The 16,963-nt window shown below is 40.0% G+C and overlaps 1 protein-coding gene across 1 annotated transcript in view; it reads left to right on the plus strand.

Annotated features, from left to right (window-relative positions):
• The first annotated feature begins 2,915 nt into the window (after positions 1-2,915).
• The window catches only part of LOC102217204 (GDNF family receptor alpha-2-like), a 119,687-nt gene continuing 105,639 nt past the window's right edge, over positions 2,916-16,963 (plus strand). The window contains exons 1-2 of the mRNA XM_023338157.1: positions 2,916-2,998; positions 8,476-8,775. Of these exons, the coding sequence (XP_023193925.1) occupies positions 2,959-2,998; positions 8,476-8,775 (340 nt within the window). The 5' untranslated portion in view covers positions 2,916-2,958. The remainder of the gene's footprint in view (positions 2,999-8,475; positions 8,776-16,963) is intronic.

Consider the following 16,963-nt stretch of genomic DNA (forward strand, 5'->3'; position numbering starts at 1 on the left):
TCATAGATGCTTCTTGGCCGGGAGCATTCAGCGTCCTCCCTCTATTATTTTACATTTTTCTTGGTGGCTCAATGTAACAGAGTGTTACATTGAGTTACCTTTGTGTTACAGAGTTACAGAAAGGTTTCCTTCAGTAGTCCAATATATATATGGCTCTATCAGACACTGAATAATGGGCTTTAAAGAATCTTTATTTTCCTTTTCTTCATCAAATTTTTCTTATTTGAGATTCCATATACAGTATTGTTATCAATGTCCCAAACGGTGTAAAAAATCTACAATCAAATATGATTTTTGGTACAGTAGTATTTTCATAACAGCACAGTGTCCCATTACTTCTGAGTCTAACATTGCTAAGTTTTCCTTTCAGGCAGGACTAATGAAGAGTGATGCATCTGTAGGATTTTTACAGGCAATCCGTCAGTCCTGTAAGCAGTGTTTCTATTCCCTACAGGCACAAGAGTGATTACCTTGTCTGTGTGCTGCATGTCTTTTTGGGCTTTTGTATGTTTTTCCTTCTCCTCTGAGAGGTGATCCTGGACCGAAGATGAATTTAAATGTTACATGTTGGGATGATAAACCTGATTGTCGATTCATCTCCATCTCTTCCGGGTGATGATGTTCAACTACAGAGACAAAAAGAGAAAGAGAGGAGAAATCACTAATAAACCCAGGATCTTATAGTAAGGTGAACCCACACATCAAAGACTGCGTATTGCTCTGAATAACATTCAGCTAATAATCCCTTCAATTCGACGTTAGTCTCTGAACTGTTGTTGCCAACTATAGCTAGAAGCAGCTTATTTAATTTCACAAGAACGCATATAAATTAACTGAAAAAATAACTACTACAGAGTTGAACTCTTCCATTATTATAGTAATTATGAAAATACAGATAAAATTCCTTTTATGTAAGAATTCACAGCCTTTGCTTATTACATTACTGATCCAGACATCTCTGCAGTCATCTTTCATTCTGTTCTGACTGATCTGCTGCTTCAAAACATCCCCATGGCATGATGCTGCCACTACCATGCTTCTCTGTGGGGATGGTGGAGTTTCCTCCATGACTCCTGGCATTCACAGAGAGTTCAACCTTACTCTCATCGGACCAACAAATCTTGTTTCTTACAGTCAGGTGCTTTTTGACAAACTCCAGATGGGCGGCCATGTTCCTTTTTGAATAGAATAGAATAGTATTAGGATTTATTGTCCCACAGAGGGGAAATACAGGTGGAACAGCAGGATCAGGTACCCCCCCCCCCCCTCCCCCCTGCACACACACACAGAACATGCCTTCTCCACTCAGTTCCTCCACACTAGCAGCAGCGGCAATTAGCTAAGTCCTGGTGGAACTGCAACTCTGCTGAGCTCATTGTAGGAACTTCTTCCTTTTATGAATGATGAAGGTCATGCTGTCCTCACAGGGACCTTCAAAGCTTCAATTTCATGCTTAGTGTTTGTGCCCTGACATGCTCTTTCATTCTTTTCTCCAAACATTTTGATTTTCAGCTATGTCCATACTCCACAAAAACATGCCCGCTTTGTTGGGTTTATGGTGACAGTTTCCACAAAGTGTATAGGCTGCTCTAAAGTTAGGCTGCACTTCATAAATTTCTAATCTTCCTATCCATTTTATATGGACAAAGTATTCCATGACAAATCTATAATTTCAGAACTATGAGAGTTCAGAATAATCCACTGAAAGTTTTTGTTGTCTCCAGCTTCCCCAGGAGAGGCTGTTCTGACAACAGTCACCGTGACCAGAAAGTTTGAACTTCAGATCTTTTATGACATGATATGTGATGTGATATAATATGATATTCTTCTACATGTGTTTAAAGAGAAAGATGCACTTCAATATATTCACCTCTGGCCCATCCTAAACTACTGGGCCAGTAGTTTAGGCTGAATAGAATAGAATTCCATTCTATTCTAAAAATAATAGATTCTATTCTATAGAATAGAATAGAATTTGGTTTGGATCACCAGAAGGTCACCACAAGTTAATTTCTACAAATGTAAATTTTAAAGACTCTCTCTCACACACACACACGCCCACCCACCTGCGCCCACACACCCACACACCCCATTTTCCTGACATATACTACGTTGTGATAGCTGCGCAAACATGTGGGTTCCCACAAGGTATTAGAAACAAACGTGCCCCCCCCCCCCCCCCCCCCCCCCCCCACACACACACACACATACAAAACCTATAGATAATTGCACAGGAAAACCAGATTCTAATGAAATAGTTGTTTTTTTCTTCCATACATCTCATATTGCACGCTTGACTCATCACGCGGAGTCATTGCGTGTGCGAGGAGCTTGTTGGATACCTGGAAAAGGAGAGAGAGCGAGAGACTCTGGCACGCGCCTTTCTAAGTGTATCTGCGCGTGTCAGGAGGGAAGGAGCGGGGCCGTTTGAAGGTTCCTCAGCAGCAGTCGCACGCGCCCGGTTTGCTTGAGCCAGTGGACCCACGAGGCAGCTGGAGTGGATACGAGACGCACGTGCCAGAGCGCATCGTGCTGCTTTGGAGTTGCCCGTGGAGGTTCAAGTCAAACAGAGACATTCTGTCGGTGCGTTCTGTAAGACTTCGCCTAAGAAAGGAAGAGGCAGACAGTCCAAACTCACACCGACAGACAGACAGACAGACAGACCACCTGGAAAAGTTGGCTGGGGGCAGCGCGTGGACGCTCTAACAGGAACGGTCAAAGTCTTTCCCGGGTCTTTCTCAGCGGATTCCCGAGGAGCTCAGCGGAATGTTCGCCCCGTGACGGACCGAGCCATCAGTCCTGCTCTGCTCTGAGTCGGAGGGGGGTCGGCTCGGGGATCCAGGCTGCGTTCGCTCCACCATGTCAGCGGAGCCCGAGTAGACAGACAGAAAGAGAGAGAAGAGAAAGGTGAAAAAGAAGTACAGCAAACTGAGCAGAGGGATTACAGCCGGACGCGACATGTTCCTGATTAACATCATCTCTGTGGTGTTTGTGTTGGGTGAGTACACAAGTGGCGCGTGCACACGCCTACACACACGCGCGCACACACAGCGGAGGGCACTGGGTCTCGCCCGCGTGCACTTTGGTCCGTCTCCCCCTCAGCCCTCCCTTTCCACGAGGAACGTTAAACCCATTAAGATGTCACCCACCAGCCCTGTGTGAACGGGTTCAGTGGGGGGCAGCCTGCCGTGTCAGTGGCAGGCTGTTCTATGTGGAGATATGTGGGCTGGAAGCACTGTGACACTTCAGAAAACTGGTAGAAAATCAACTGAAAATATTTGCAGTTATTGCATTAAATCAACGCGCTTGTTGGACAAACATGATTCCTGTCTAAGCAAACTGCTTCACTGTTTGAAAGAAACTTTCTTTTTCTTATTTCTCCATTCTGTGTAATTACCGGGCAGCATTTCCGTTTTTAGTCTGTCTTGCTTTTCTTTGTCCGGTTTCACTTCAGTTTTATCTCCATGTCTTGTTGCTCTTTTGTATTTGCAAGACAATCTGAGCGCATCATTCCCACCTGGACTCTCTCTCTCTCTCTGAGGCAACACAAGTTTATCTGATCTGATCTTGCAGTCGCGGAACTCCTTCTAATTTACACGTTGGGTGGATTATTTCATTCTGCAGCAGATCATCAAATTATACAGGATGATCACGAGACATTAAACAAGCATATTAAATGCTCTTTAAACTTTTTTTTTTTAACTTTTTTATTCAGATTTTCCAGTGCATGTCACATCTCACACATCTTACAGATTACATAAATGCTCTTTAAACTTAAAGAACACTGAAAATAACTGAAAAGAGTTATCTTTTTGAGAACAAAGTATTGAAGTGTAAATCTTTGCTGCTGTGGTTTTCTCCTAAACGATCCTGAGTGCCGTTTAATAGCCATTGTTTGATGTTGTTGACCATTCGCTCCAGCAGAGGGCCTTTATTGCCCTGTTGTACCATAAAAAACAAATCCAGTCATAGATCATTTTTACAACCTGAATGAGGTAATTTATTAGTAGGTGTATTATTTTGATGCTCAACCAACCACAGAATGATTGTTAGCCTTGTTAAAACCAGCTGACCACAGCTAGTCACCTGCCCTACCTATGAGGAACCCTGAGACAGAACACCAACTGGTCACTTATAAATGAATTAGATGATTAGCAGATGGTTTTGAAATAGAGAAGGAACACAAATAAAATCTAGATTTTTCTCAGAGGAAATAATTTATACATATTTTCTTATTTTTATTCCATAAATCTCAGGTGTAGGTTAGATATTCATTAAAACCCCCAAAACCCAAACGATCAAATACATCACTCAGCAGATTTCACAGTACCACTTAGCAAATCAATCATAATGCTCTTTTTTGGCATTTAGTTGTAAAAACTGAAAAATGTTCCTGAGATTTTGCATAACATAACATGCAACGCTACAGAACCTGTTCAAAAGCTGCTTTTATGATCCGTTTTCGAATTTGCCTCCGTCAGGGAGCGGAGGTCTTCACCTCTCCAGATTTTACAACAGATTGCAAAATTAAATAAACATGTTTACTGGCAAAAAAAGAAAGATTAAGTGTAACCACCAGAAGAAATTGTCTCACTTAGATATAATTGGTCACACATGCAGACCACCCACTAATTTACAAGAAGCTGACATGTCAAGAGGGCAGAACTAGTGACATGCCAAGTGGAGTAATGGTGTTTCAGCCACACAGTAAGTATGACATTAAGTATGTCTGGTTACTCACTGTTTTGATTGACTGTAGGCTGCTTTGGAAACTGCCTGCTGTCCCAAACTATGTTCACACCATACAACTCATCCTGCGCAATAACCTTAGTGCAAAACTCTGAAACAGAAGAAAAAGAATGAGGTCATATTCAGAATCCTTTTCTAGTAAAAAGGTTGTGTGCTTTTGCTCTGAGTTTCACATACAAAACTAGATGCAACCAGCTGAAGAACAGAGTCTATCTGTGTAATTAAAGTCACAGTACAGGAAAATGTTCTGTTTTTGGCCTCAGAGGTTCTTTAAAAAACAGTAGAGAAACAAAGAACATCATGATGACCAGGAATAAAGCAGAGTCAATGTTCAATTTGTAGTAAGACACTTGTGGTTACATCAGCAACAGATAGTGGTTCTAGAAAGCACTGGCAAAGTATTTCTCATGAAGAGTGTTTCAAACCATCTATCATTTTTTCTGGCACATTACAATGATGTACAGCTTTTTTCTTGATCTCAACCATTTGTCAGACTTCCTTGTGGTTGCAATACGCCAAAAGACCAAAAAATATGGGCCTCACTACGTTTGCTAGGCACTGTGGAGGGACTGTAGCTTTAAAAACTCATAAATAGACTTTGTATTACTGCATATCTCTCTTGAGATTTACTGTCCAACCTTGTTCCGATGACAAATATCACACTTGCACAGTAGCTCTATCTGTAACTATCAGGGGTGTATTACCTCTGAAGTGACCTGTGTCTGAATGATTGAATACTATAGTTCTTAAATCCCACTTGGTTTAAATGAAGATCGGTGAAATTTTCAGTGCACTTACTCTTTTTATGTAAACATTTTGGCACAACCTTAACCTAGAAATTTTGTTCAATTATTATTTTAAAATTTTTTCTCTCCAAAAAACCTGGACCATACAATCATGGAAGGAGATAATGGCAAAATAGAAGTGCAGGTATTTTAAGATTTGGGGACTTAAAACATTAGATTTTTTAAAATGTTTTTTGCAATATACTTAAAGGTTTCATCCTGGCCTTATACAGTATTATTATAATATGTGCCATGAAATCCTGAAATTAATGGGGGTTAAGAACCATGAATAGCTGAAATCTGTGAATACGGTAGACTCTATACATGCTGTTTTTGTCTGTTTTTGTAGTTCAAGCATACCAAAATATACAAATATACCGTAATACACACAGTGGAAACCATCTTGGTACTACAGCACAACATCTACTGTCTTCCTTATCTCTGCTCTTGAAGGAACAGCCAATCAGCACAAAGAAAAATGAACGCTGCCTCTCCATTGGCTGCTTTACAAACACCAGTCAAAAGCATGTCAAGTATTTTAGAGACACTCAACAGAAAAATTCTCAAAATTGTATATTTTCTGGTAGTAATTTGGAGTTATGTTCCACTGAAAAATGTGTTAGTACTGTACCGTTTCCAGGCAGGGGTTCACTGTGCTGAGTAACGACACGGTGGAATGTGTGGTGTCTGGTTCTGAACACTTGTCTCACCTTAGGGGGCGCTGTGTCACACAGTGAATGAAGCAGGCATTTGTCACAAGCCCATTGCTGTCTCTTTCAATATCACCAAAAGACATGTTTAATTACATGTTTCATGTATGCTGACATTCCACAGTCTGTCTACTACAATGAAGAGCGCCTTCATTCCAAGCAGTAGGAAAATATGAAAAAACACAGTGGTAGTAGAACCGTTTAAGGCCACTCCTTCTTGCCGATCACCCTCCTCAGCCATTTTCACACTTCTTTGACAGTAGGCTACCACAGCTATCAGCAGTGTTTTTGGAAGAGGCTGCATGTGACTCCTGTCCTGGGTGTGATAGCATGTTCCAGACTGCACTTATGTCGGTACATTAGTGAGTGTTGGAACACATACATGGACAATTACCTTGTTATTGGTTAGGTAACTCAGACAGACAGAATTATTTCCTAGTATCGACAGAAAGGTGGATTATTAATAACTCAAAGTGGCCTGCAATATGCCACATGACAGATAAACAGAGCCAGCAAATTCCTTAACAGTCAACCAAGTAAACCTGTGTCATTGATGCTGGGGTCAAAACTCATCACCTTACTGACGACACAGTTGATATGTTGATCAATTATTTAATGCACCAACGTTTAATTTGCATAATTGGGTGTTTTCCACCATCAGTAACCTTGAAGGTGAATTTAGATTTAGATTTAGTTGCTCTCTCCAGAGCTAATTAATCCCCACTGCTGCCTGTTGATTTCTGCTCAGTGATCTGAGCTGCTGGCAGAAACCAACAGTAAAACTTCTATTTGCTGAAAGTTATTTACGTCTACAGAGGTCAGCCAGTTGTGTGGGTGTCTGTTTTGGCTTTTGCCAGATGCACAAGGAAGAACTGTGAGGTGAAGGAAGGCATCTGTTGTCTTTGTATGACTATTATAGTGATTTTTGTATTTTTGCAGCTCAGGTAAAGTACTGTAAGACTTTGCCTTTGTTTGGAGTCTGGAAATAACATACCTGCATAAAAAGCTCAGAACAGATTCCCTCCTGATCAAAACCTTTGGAGAAAATACAAGTATTATCCTTTTTTCCTGGTTGTTCAGAAGAAGGTTTTAATTCAAGATTAAAAATGCAAGAAGAACAGGGGAACAAGAGACAAAACTTTGGATCCTTTTTTAGGAGTGGGGAGAATAGGCAATGAGAGGAATATTGGCTTTCCGGCTCCAAGTGATAACACCTTTTGTAATTGTAACAGAGGAAACAAAAAACATTGGAAAAAAATCCAAAAGGGAAATCTGATAGAAAACCCCTACAACTACTTATATAAAGAAAAATCATATCCCCCAATACCTAGGGGGCGCTATTGCAAAATATATTGCACTTTGGCTAATAACTCCTAAACAATAAGTCCTACACTGAAATACTTTATATTAGCTTAAAGCTTTAATAATTCTGCATTTTTACATTGAACATGTCTTTTTTCTGCTTTATTAAAATACTTTTTAATTAAGGCAACAAAGGCAAAACATAGTTGTTATTGCTCTGGTTACATTATACGCTGGATCAACATTAAACTTATCATCTCCTAACAAATCTAAAGTAGTTCATTCCCAGAATGACAAGGCAATGTAGAGTTAAAAATCACAGGAAAAACCACATAGTAATCACAGGTACTTTAGCAAAAGCCTAATTTTGTAACATATATTGTAAAACAAATACAAAAGAGAATCATTCACTGAACCTCATAAGTAGATAGATCTTCATTCATGTCTGTGGGAAATAGACCCTTTAAATAGAAGATCCAGATTTTCTCTGTCTTTTTCCTAGGAAGGTTAATATTGTCCCCTGTTTTGACTTGTCTCAGTAGCTTCAGTGCTTCAATAAAAGTGTGCTGCAATAATTTTTCATTAATATGTCGTTGAACAGGACTGGTCAAGTCAATCGTCTTTGTAGAACTGAGAGCGGAAAGACTGACCTCATAATTACCTCATAGCCTCATAACAGCAATAGATCCCTGCCTTCGTTCAGCATCCACAGAATTGTTGTTGGAACATAACTCCAAATTATTTGCAGAACATTTGCCAACTTTTAATACTAGGTCTGACCCTGGATCATTTTTAGACTGAAACCTAAACAAAACATCCAACTGAGCTCCACCCGTAGCCTGAACCTGGACCTGGTCTGCTGCTCGACGTGCTCCATCTGGCGCAAACTTTAACTTTCTGCCGTTGCTGTCTTTCTGTTTATGCTTCAGATGTGTGTGTGTGTGAGTCGGCGCTGGGATCTCCCGGCTGGAGGGAACCTCCCGACTGCGTGCGAGCTTCAGAACTGTGCAACCAGAACAGCCAGTGTAGCTCCCGCTACCGGATCATGCGCCAGTGTCTGTCTGGCGGGGACAAGGAGCGCAGCACCATGCTGGCCTCCAAAGAGTGCCAGGGGGCGCTAGAGGTGTTGCAAGACTCGCCGCTCTACGACTGCCGCTGCAAGAGAGGCATGAAGAAGGAGCTGCAGTGTCTGCAGAACTACTGGAGCATCCACATGGGCCTGACTGAGAGTAAGCATGGGTGGAGCTAATGAGGCCTCCTGCTGCCTGTTGATGATATGCTTTAAAGTTTTAGGCTGCAGGTTGGTTCATCTTTTCTGTGCTTAGGTCTAAGATGTTCCATATCGATTGCTGTGTTGGAGCCTGGAAGTTGTTGCCTAAAGAAAAAATAGGGAATAAAAAATGTTGTTCATTTTTGTTTGTTTCCAGTTGAACTCCATGGATTTTCTATATCAGAGTGAGTCAGCGTTGTAAGTACTCGAGACCGGTTTTGGTCTCGAGACCGGTTTTGGTCTCGAGACCATTTTTTGATGGTCTCGGTCTTGGGCGCTGAGGACTCTGGATTTTATTTCAAGACCAGTCAAGAAGTTAACTGTGAAAATATCACTAAACTTACAGCACACTATCCAGTTTATTTGTTAACATGTTTGTTTTCACTGGATGCAAAACGATTAAAATCCAAGCAATAACGTGACTTACCAATTACGTCTTTCTGTTTCTCCCCCACCCCCTCCTCACCTTTCACTCACACGCAGCGCTCTGAGACATGCGCAGTGGCTTGCGCAAATAAATAAAACTTTTGCTCAAAGTGGCAACTGTAATGTCTGCCATGATGGTAGACATTACAGCTTTGTGCTGCCTGGCTTCATGCAGTGGGAGAGAGGGTGAGAACAGTCATGGTGTGCGCCTTGTGCTTGGTTACTTCTTGCTTGTTGCTCCTTGGTCAGTGTTCATAGTTGAGTGTTGTTAACAGTTAGTGCATTGCCTTAATTACTATGTTTAATGGTGCAGACAGAGGTAGTTTCTGACATGAATGATATGGGCAACCGCCCAGGGCGTTATCTTTTTAGATAAGCAGAACAAAAGGTTTGTTCTGCTTTTAATATTGGTTAAATTTATTTCAACTCTAAGTATTTAATATCTTAGTGTTTTTATGGGAATGCAAATCTTTCAGATCAATTTGATTAGTAATTTTGATCATATTTCACATTTTATTGTATCATGTAGTGCGGGGCGCTGGTCTTGGTCTTGACTCGGTCTCAAACCCTAAAAGTCTTGATCTTGTCTCGGTCTCGATGCACTCTGGTCTTGATCTTGTCTTGGTCTCATGTTAGGTGGTCTTGACTACAACATTGTAGTGAGTTTTAAAACAGTGGAGAACTGCCGCACTTATGGAAGCACCTTTCACACAGACATCAGGCCAGGCCTAGATCTCTGCCACCGCTGACCAAAAACCCCAACATCAAAGATGCTAATAAAGTTTTGGGCAATAGAAGCGGTTTCTCAGAAAAAGAGCTCAGTCAGAAGTGTTTCCCGCCCTGCACCCCACCAGGACAAAAGAAGGAACTGACCCAGAGGATGCTGTTGAGCTGTTCAGGAGCTGAAATAACATGAAAATGTACGACCCCCTGAACAGCGTCTCCGTAAGCTGCAGCAGCAGCACTGCAGTGACAGGTCAGCTGTTTGTTGGACTTGGTCATCACTGCAGTGTTTGCAGTCACCTGGCGTGCTCCTGTGGCTGCTCCACAGTCCACTGCTGGTTCTGCACTCTGCTGCAGTGTGTGTCAGCACCACCCGCACCACCACTACCACACACTCATGCACGGCCCGTTGGCTGGCCTAGTTTGGGTCCCAGCAGTGGCAGAGCTCATTAAGAGCTTCTCTCTTTGTTCCCTGTTCCACTGAGGATGCCTCTGTGCTGCTAACAGTCCTCACACACAAACACACACATGCAGGAACACCCCGGCCGGCCGGGAAAGGCACACACACTCTCTCACACACACAGAGCTCGCATACAACAGAAAGGCTCAGAAGACTGAAACAGCTTCAATGACCTGGAGTACTGTGAAGAGTTGCAACTCTTGGAGCGTTCATGTGCTTCCGTAATAGCAAAGTGTGTGCTTTCCATTGACCATATAATTGATCAATTTGACATTTAGCTATTTGAAATAAATTCATTAAATGAAAACTCTGCAATTCCAAAGAAAACTCTCATCTTTTGATAAGAAATTTTGGCACTAGGTTCAGGTGTGCTTTTTGGCTATATGGAGACTGGATTATTTCACAAAACTGCAATTTAAACTTTTTTTTACATCATATGAGTCACATGTGACTCATGATACACAGCCGGATGTTGGCACTGGCTCAAAGAAGACAACAGGAAGTAGAGAATGAGGGCGCAGCATGTTTTTTGATGACTTATCACACAAACAAACTTATTCATGTTTGATTCTAATTGCATTTCTTATTTTCTCATTTAATGGAAGCACTGCAATTGCAAAATTGTGTTTTTTCAACATTAGTCGAATATTGACCAAGTTTTGCAAACATTTGTAATGGAAACTCATCTAGTGTGTGTTTGTTTTATTTCTCGCTATGCTAACACAGTGATGCGTTTTGGAGTTTGAGGCGTGTGTGGGTGTGCGTGTGTGTGTGTGGGAGGGTGTGTGCGTAAACTTCTGAGGGATTTCTGCATGATTTGTATGTGACTCAGACTAAAAATTACAAGTTGGTTTCAGTCCAGCAGCAGCTGGAGAGCCGTGGTGAGATGCAGCAGGTCAGGACACTCTGTTCCACAGCACAGCGCTGTGAGGATGCTGGGCCAGAGGGATGTTGGCTTCATTATCCTCAGGAAGCCCAGTCCCAGCAGAGTCTGTTCTTTTACTATCACGGTTGTGTTTTATAAATAAACACAAATTTAGCAAAAGAAAAATTATGAAAGTTTGTATTTGGTTTGTATTTTTTTCCTTCTTTTGAAATCCTTTATGGAAAAAAAATGTTAGCTTTTGAAAAGTGTTTTTATTTGGTGTGCACCAATTACAATTTTTTTGCCAAACGCCAATCACTGATCTTTAAGTAGCCAGACATGCTGATTCCAATTTTATTGAACCTTTTACCGTGTCATGACATTATAGTTTGAGACAGACAATCTGTGAAAAAAATGAGCTTCTCTGCCTTCTCCCAGTGCTCCCAATGCTGACCAGAAACACCCGACCAAAGCCTGGAGGAAGGTCTTAGCGCTGTCAGTCACCTCTCCATTTAGCGCTGCTCATACCCCCTCTTGCTCTCTTTTGCTCTCTGTTAATGCTTATTGCCACTGAACACAGCAGATAAACGTTTTCTCTGTAACAATAAGTTATTGCGCTGCCATTAGCACATTTAGCAGTGAGTACATGAGCTTGACAGCTCCTGGCTCTGATTGGTTGTTTTTGCGGTGCATTTCTTCAGACAACAATAGAAGCTCAGGGAGACGGTAGAGGAGATCGATCTTTTCATAGATTATCTGTCTCATAACATACTGTGAGAACATGGTAACTGTTTTAACAAATATGTAAAAAATTTTCTTTAGAAAAGTGACATTCTGATTATGTATGCTCTTTTAAAGGAAAATAAACATTGTAACAGGCCAAGATTTATTGCCAGGAAACATAGACACAACAAATAAATAATCACTACATCATAAATATTATTCCTTTTTGTGAAACGCACATTTCCATATTAGTACTTTACACAATTATGCATCAGGTAATTAATAGTAAATGTGTTAGTTTTTAGGAGTCCCTGATCTGTTGAGATTCACATTTTCAGGTGTGATCTTATCATTATCAAATTCTTCTAAAATGCTGCAGTGTTAATAGCTGAAAGCGGCAAAGAATGTTTCCACTTATTTGTAATGATATACAAGATATATTTTAAAATTCATGTATGTCTAGGTTTATACATTGCCATCTATTTATAAATGTATTGTAATGCCATGAAACTTTTACAGAATGTCAGTGGTACAAATTCTACAGGTGAATCAGTTCACAATGCATGTTCGACAGCAACATGCTAGTTTATTCATCCGCTCCAACAAATCTCCACCGAGGAGATGAGTAATGATCCAGGTGACAGGAAGTTAGTTTTGGGAAGGAGATGTGGGGGGCGTGAGGGCTGAAATGAACTCTTTGACCTTTTCCTTATGCTTTTCTTCTTCATTATTTTCATCCAACAATAATTTATAGCCTGAGATGCAGCAGGAGAACCATAGCTGGGGGATACAGACTTATTATTTTGATATGTGGATAAGGAATGTGGATCATAACATCTTCCATAAGAGAGGAAGGAACCCTGAAAATATCATTCTAAAATTTGTTTATGGAGCAGAATCACATTGTGCTTAAAATGCTCACTGTGCATTCCTTGTATGTCTTTGGTTTCCTCTACCCTCTGACTGTAATGCTGCTACTGAGCATGAACCCCTGATGGACTACTGAAGCTAATTAGCTTGATGCCTCTGTTAATACAGCCAAGGCAAAAATTAATACTACAAATATTTTTTCACAATAATGTATGAGAAGTGTGTTGATACCAACCTAGTGGTCAAAGTGTAAACTACACAGTTCATGCAAGTGGAAGTGTGCAGTGGGTTGATGGCATGGCATTTCACTGATAAACTCCGTAAATAATCTTTACCGTGAGCCAGGTTATGAAATAAAAATGTATATACTGACTAATATTTTATAGAACTGACATGTCAGAATAGACAACACGTGACCAAAATTGTAAAAATAATTTCTCAGTTTAGATTTGAAGCTTTTTAGATACACTAGGCAGCCAAGGAATGGAAATGAGTAGTACTAGTATGGGTATAATTGTAGAATCATGTACATTGACTTTTCTTTTTTCTTTCTTTTCAGGAAATAGAGCTCATACGAATGTGCAGCAATGGAATGTTACCGTATTTATTTGTATTTGAAATACTGCAATGACAAGAAGTGATGGTTATTCAAAAACATATATTTTGATAAAATTTGCAAGTACTTTTTATCAATAATGACAGCTAGCTAGAAATTAATAAGCAAACTTTTGACCCTCTTCTGCAGTTTGAAAAGTGGTCAAATGGTCCCTAACTGAACTTATCCTGTGTGCGTGTCTGGTGGGGTTACACTGACCCTGTGTGAGCTGACGGGACACCCCCATCGCTTCTCCATTGACTGACTGTGATATCTGCTGCGCTCTTCCTGAGGGTCTCGCTAAGACTGAGCTATGACTGAGCTGAAGGAGCTAAGAATGAGAGAGCTAGAGCTGAGGAGGGTAAAACAGTTAAATCTAGTGAAAATGTTTGCCAAAAAGAGAAGAAACGAAGCGAACATTGTCACTCCACTCCACCTCCTCCTCCTCTGGAAGTCTCAGACACACAACCTGATCCTGGGAATCTCTGTCTTCCTCCTCCTGTGGATCACACAGATTGACTTTACTTTCCTGTCTTTATTATTGAGTATAATTTGTAACAGAAAAAAAGCAGGTTATGCAGGTGTGTGAGTGTTTGAGTGTGTCTGCTGTTTTTGTGGATCATGCTTTCTAATGTATTTCTTGTCCTTCGGAAACATTTTCTATTGTTTTGATGATAGGTATTATTAGCATTACACGCTGATAAAGCTTTCCTATTTAATGCATTCAGACATGTTTAGAAACAGATATTTTATGCATTGTGTGCCACTGTTTTAATGAGGTACACAATGTCAGAAGTGTTGACAAATAGGTAACACTAGCAACTTTCACCTCATTATTTTCAGTATTATGGATGGTTTTTACATGGAAGCTCTTTTTTTCACTTGCTACACAGCAGCTGTCTTTCTCTAAGTTAGGTTGATATTTGGAATTAGATGCTGTGAGTTGCTCAATCGTTTCTTGGTGCTTTATTCCACAGACTATGCCTTTATGCTTTGTTGTGTGCTTTCCATCTGAAGTCATTCCTGCAACTATATTAAAGAAGCTTGAAAGTCAAGCAAACCAAAAAATGCATTGTCTGGAGACCACCTAGTAAGAAAAGCAATATTCTACCCAACTTATTGATGACAGGTTATTCAGCATTTCAGAGGACCACTGGCACAAATAGATGGATCAGAATTGTCAACCTGCTCCCAGGAGAGCGAACAGTGCAAAGCAGCTGCATGAATGTATTCACACATTTAACAAGGCACAGCAGAGGAAGAAACGTCCAGGGTGACAGCAAACACAAAAGAGATGCAGGAGGCAGAAGTCATGAAACGCCTTTACAGTAACACTTATTTTACACAAATAACCAAAAGTATATCAGAATGCATTATACAAAACCTTATAAAGAATAAAACTTTATGTGGAGCACTTTTCATTCTGCTGTGTGGGATTCAAAGTGCTGACAGCTGTCTGAAACATGCAAATAGAAGTGAACTGCTTTTCTAGGTCACTTCTGATTCAGGAACATTCTCACTTGTCATTTTTGTGTTATTGGGGCCTGCCATGCAAAGCAATGGCAGGAACCTATTGTTATTGTCGGAGAAAGTGTTTCTTTATTGGGGCCTGCCATGCAAAGCAATGGCAGGAACCTATTACTATTGTCGGAGAGAAGCGTCTCTTTATTATAGAACTTTATTTTTCTTCCGTAACCGTTAATGCGGCTCATACCGCTGGGTGCACACCTACAAATGAGGTATCAAAACGTGCAGAAAATTCACGCCATTGGAGCTATTATTTTTGGTGGGATTTGGGCTTAACGTGGCGACATAATTCGCAAAAAACTACGAAAAAAACCCCATTATAACTCAATGGGAAAAATCCTAGAAATACCCTATTTTTGAGGATTTGCTGTGTCGTCACAAATTCACCTAGAAATGCCATTCAAATTTCATTTTGTAGATACGTCTGTGATCTCTTCGAAAGTGAAGACGGCTCGTCGATACCAGTTACGGTTTGTCCACAATTTGCCTCTAAGCGACCCAAAGTTTCTCATTTTTCTTCACATTACAGTGACAGCCCATCTCGGTTCATATCTGGGCACAACATTTCTTTCTCTCATCACTGTAAATGCTCTGAGTGAGGTACAGATATGAATCTCGGGACTATCGCAGAAGACACATTGAACTGTCATACGCTCGAAACGCTTTTCGAATATGTATTACGGTTCCCGAACAAGAAGGATTTGTTTCCAATGCTTTTTTTCAGTAAAGTGTGTTTGCTCAAACACACTTGTGTGTTTGAGAGCTCACAGCTCAGAGCTCACACCTGCTGAGACCATTATTTGCCATAGCAACGGAACTCAAGAGGCTATTGGCTGCTGGTTAGGACTACGAATACGCATCACTGTAGTTCTATCTATCCTCAGTTGAAACAGATCAGGACTGAGAACTGGCCTTTAGAACTACTGCTGCTATGGGCTGTATATAACTGATTTAACTCAGTAACTGTTACACATGGGATTAGTTTGGAACTTTAAAATGGAGCATAATAATAATTTCAAAATAAAAGCCTTGAATATTTTTACATCAGGTAATTGCTGTTTTTGGCTTTATTTGACGTTTTCATCCAAAGCACTGTTACACATGGGATTACTTTGGAACTTTAAAATGGAGAATAATAATAATTTCAAAATAAAAGCCTTGAATATTTTTACATCAGGTAATTGCTTTTTTTGGCCGTATATGACTTTTTCATCCAAAGCAATGTTACACATGGGATTAGTTTGGAACTTTAAAATGGAGAATAATAATTTCAAAATAAAAGCCTTGAATATTTTTACATCAGGTAATTGCTGTTTTTGGCTTTATTTGACGTTTTCATCCAAAGCACTGTTACACATGGGATTACTTTGGAACTTTAAAATGGAGAATAATAATAATTTCAAAATAAAAGCCTTGAATAATTTTACATCAGGTAATTGCTGTCTTTGGCTTTATTTGACTTTTTCATCCAAAGCACTGTTACACATGGGATTAGTTTGGAACTTTAAAATGGAGCATAATAATAATTTCAAAATAAAAGCCTTGAATATTTTTACATCAGGTAATTGCTGTTTTTGGCTTTATTTGACTTTTTCATCCAAAGCACTGTTACACATGGGATTAGTTTGGAACTTTAAAATGAAGCTTAACAAAAATTTCAAAATAAAAGCCTTGAATATTTTTACATCAGAAAATTGCTCTTTTGAGCTTTATATAACTGATTTTATCCAATGACTGTTATTCATGGGATTAGGTTGGCCCTTTGAAATGAAGTTTAACAAAAATTCCAAAATAAAAGCCTTGAATATTTTTAAAGCACTGTTACACATGGTATTAGTTTGGCCCTTTGAAATGAAGCATACTGAAAATGTCAAAATAAAAGCGCTGACAATTTTTACATCAGGTATTTGCTGTTTTGAGCATTATATAACTGATTTAACCAAATGAATATTAGACAT

The sequence above is a fragment of the Xiphophorus maculatus genome, chromosome 8, assembly GCF_002775205.1.
Source record: "Xiphophorus maculatus strain JP 163 A chromosome 8, X_maculatus-5.0-male, whole genome shotgun sequence".
Lineage (NCBI taxonomy): Eukaryota > Metazoa > Chordata > Actinopteri > Cyprinodontiformes > Poeciliidae > Xiphophorus > Xiphophorus maculatus.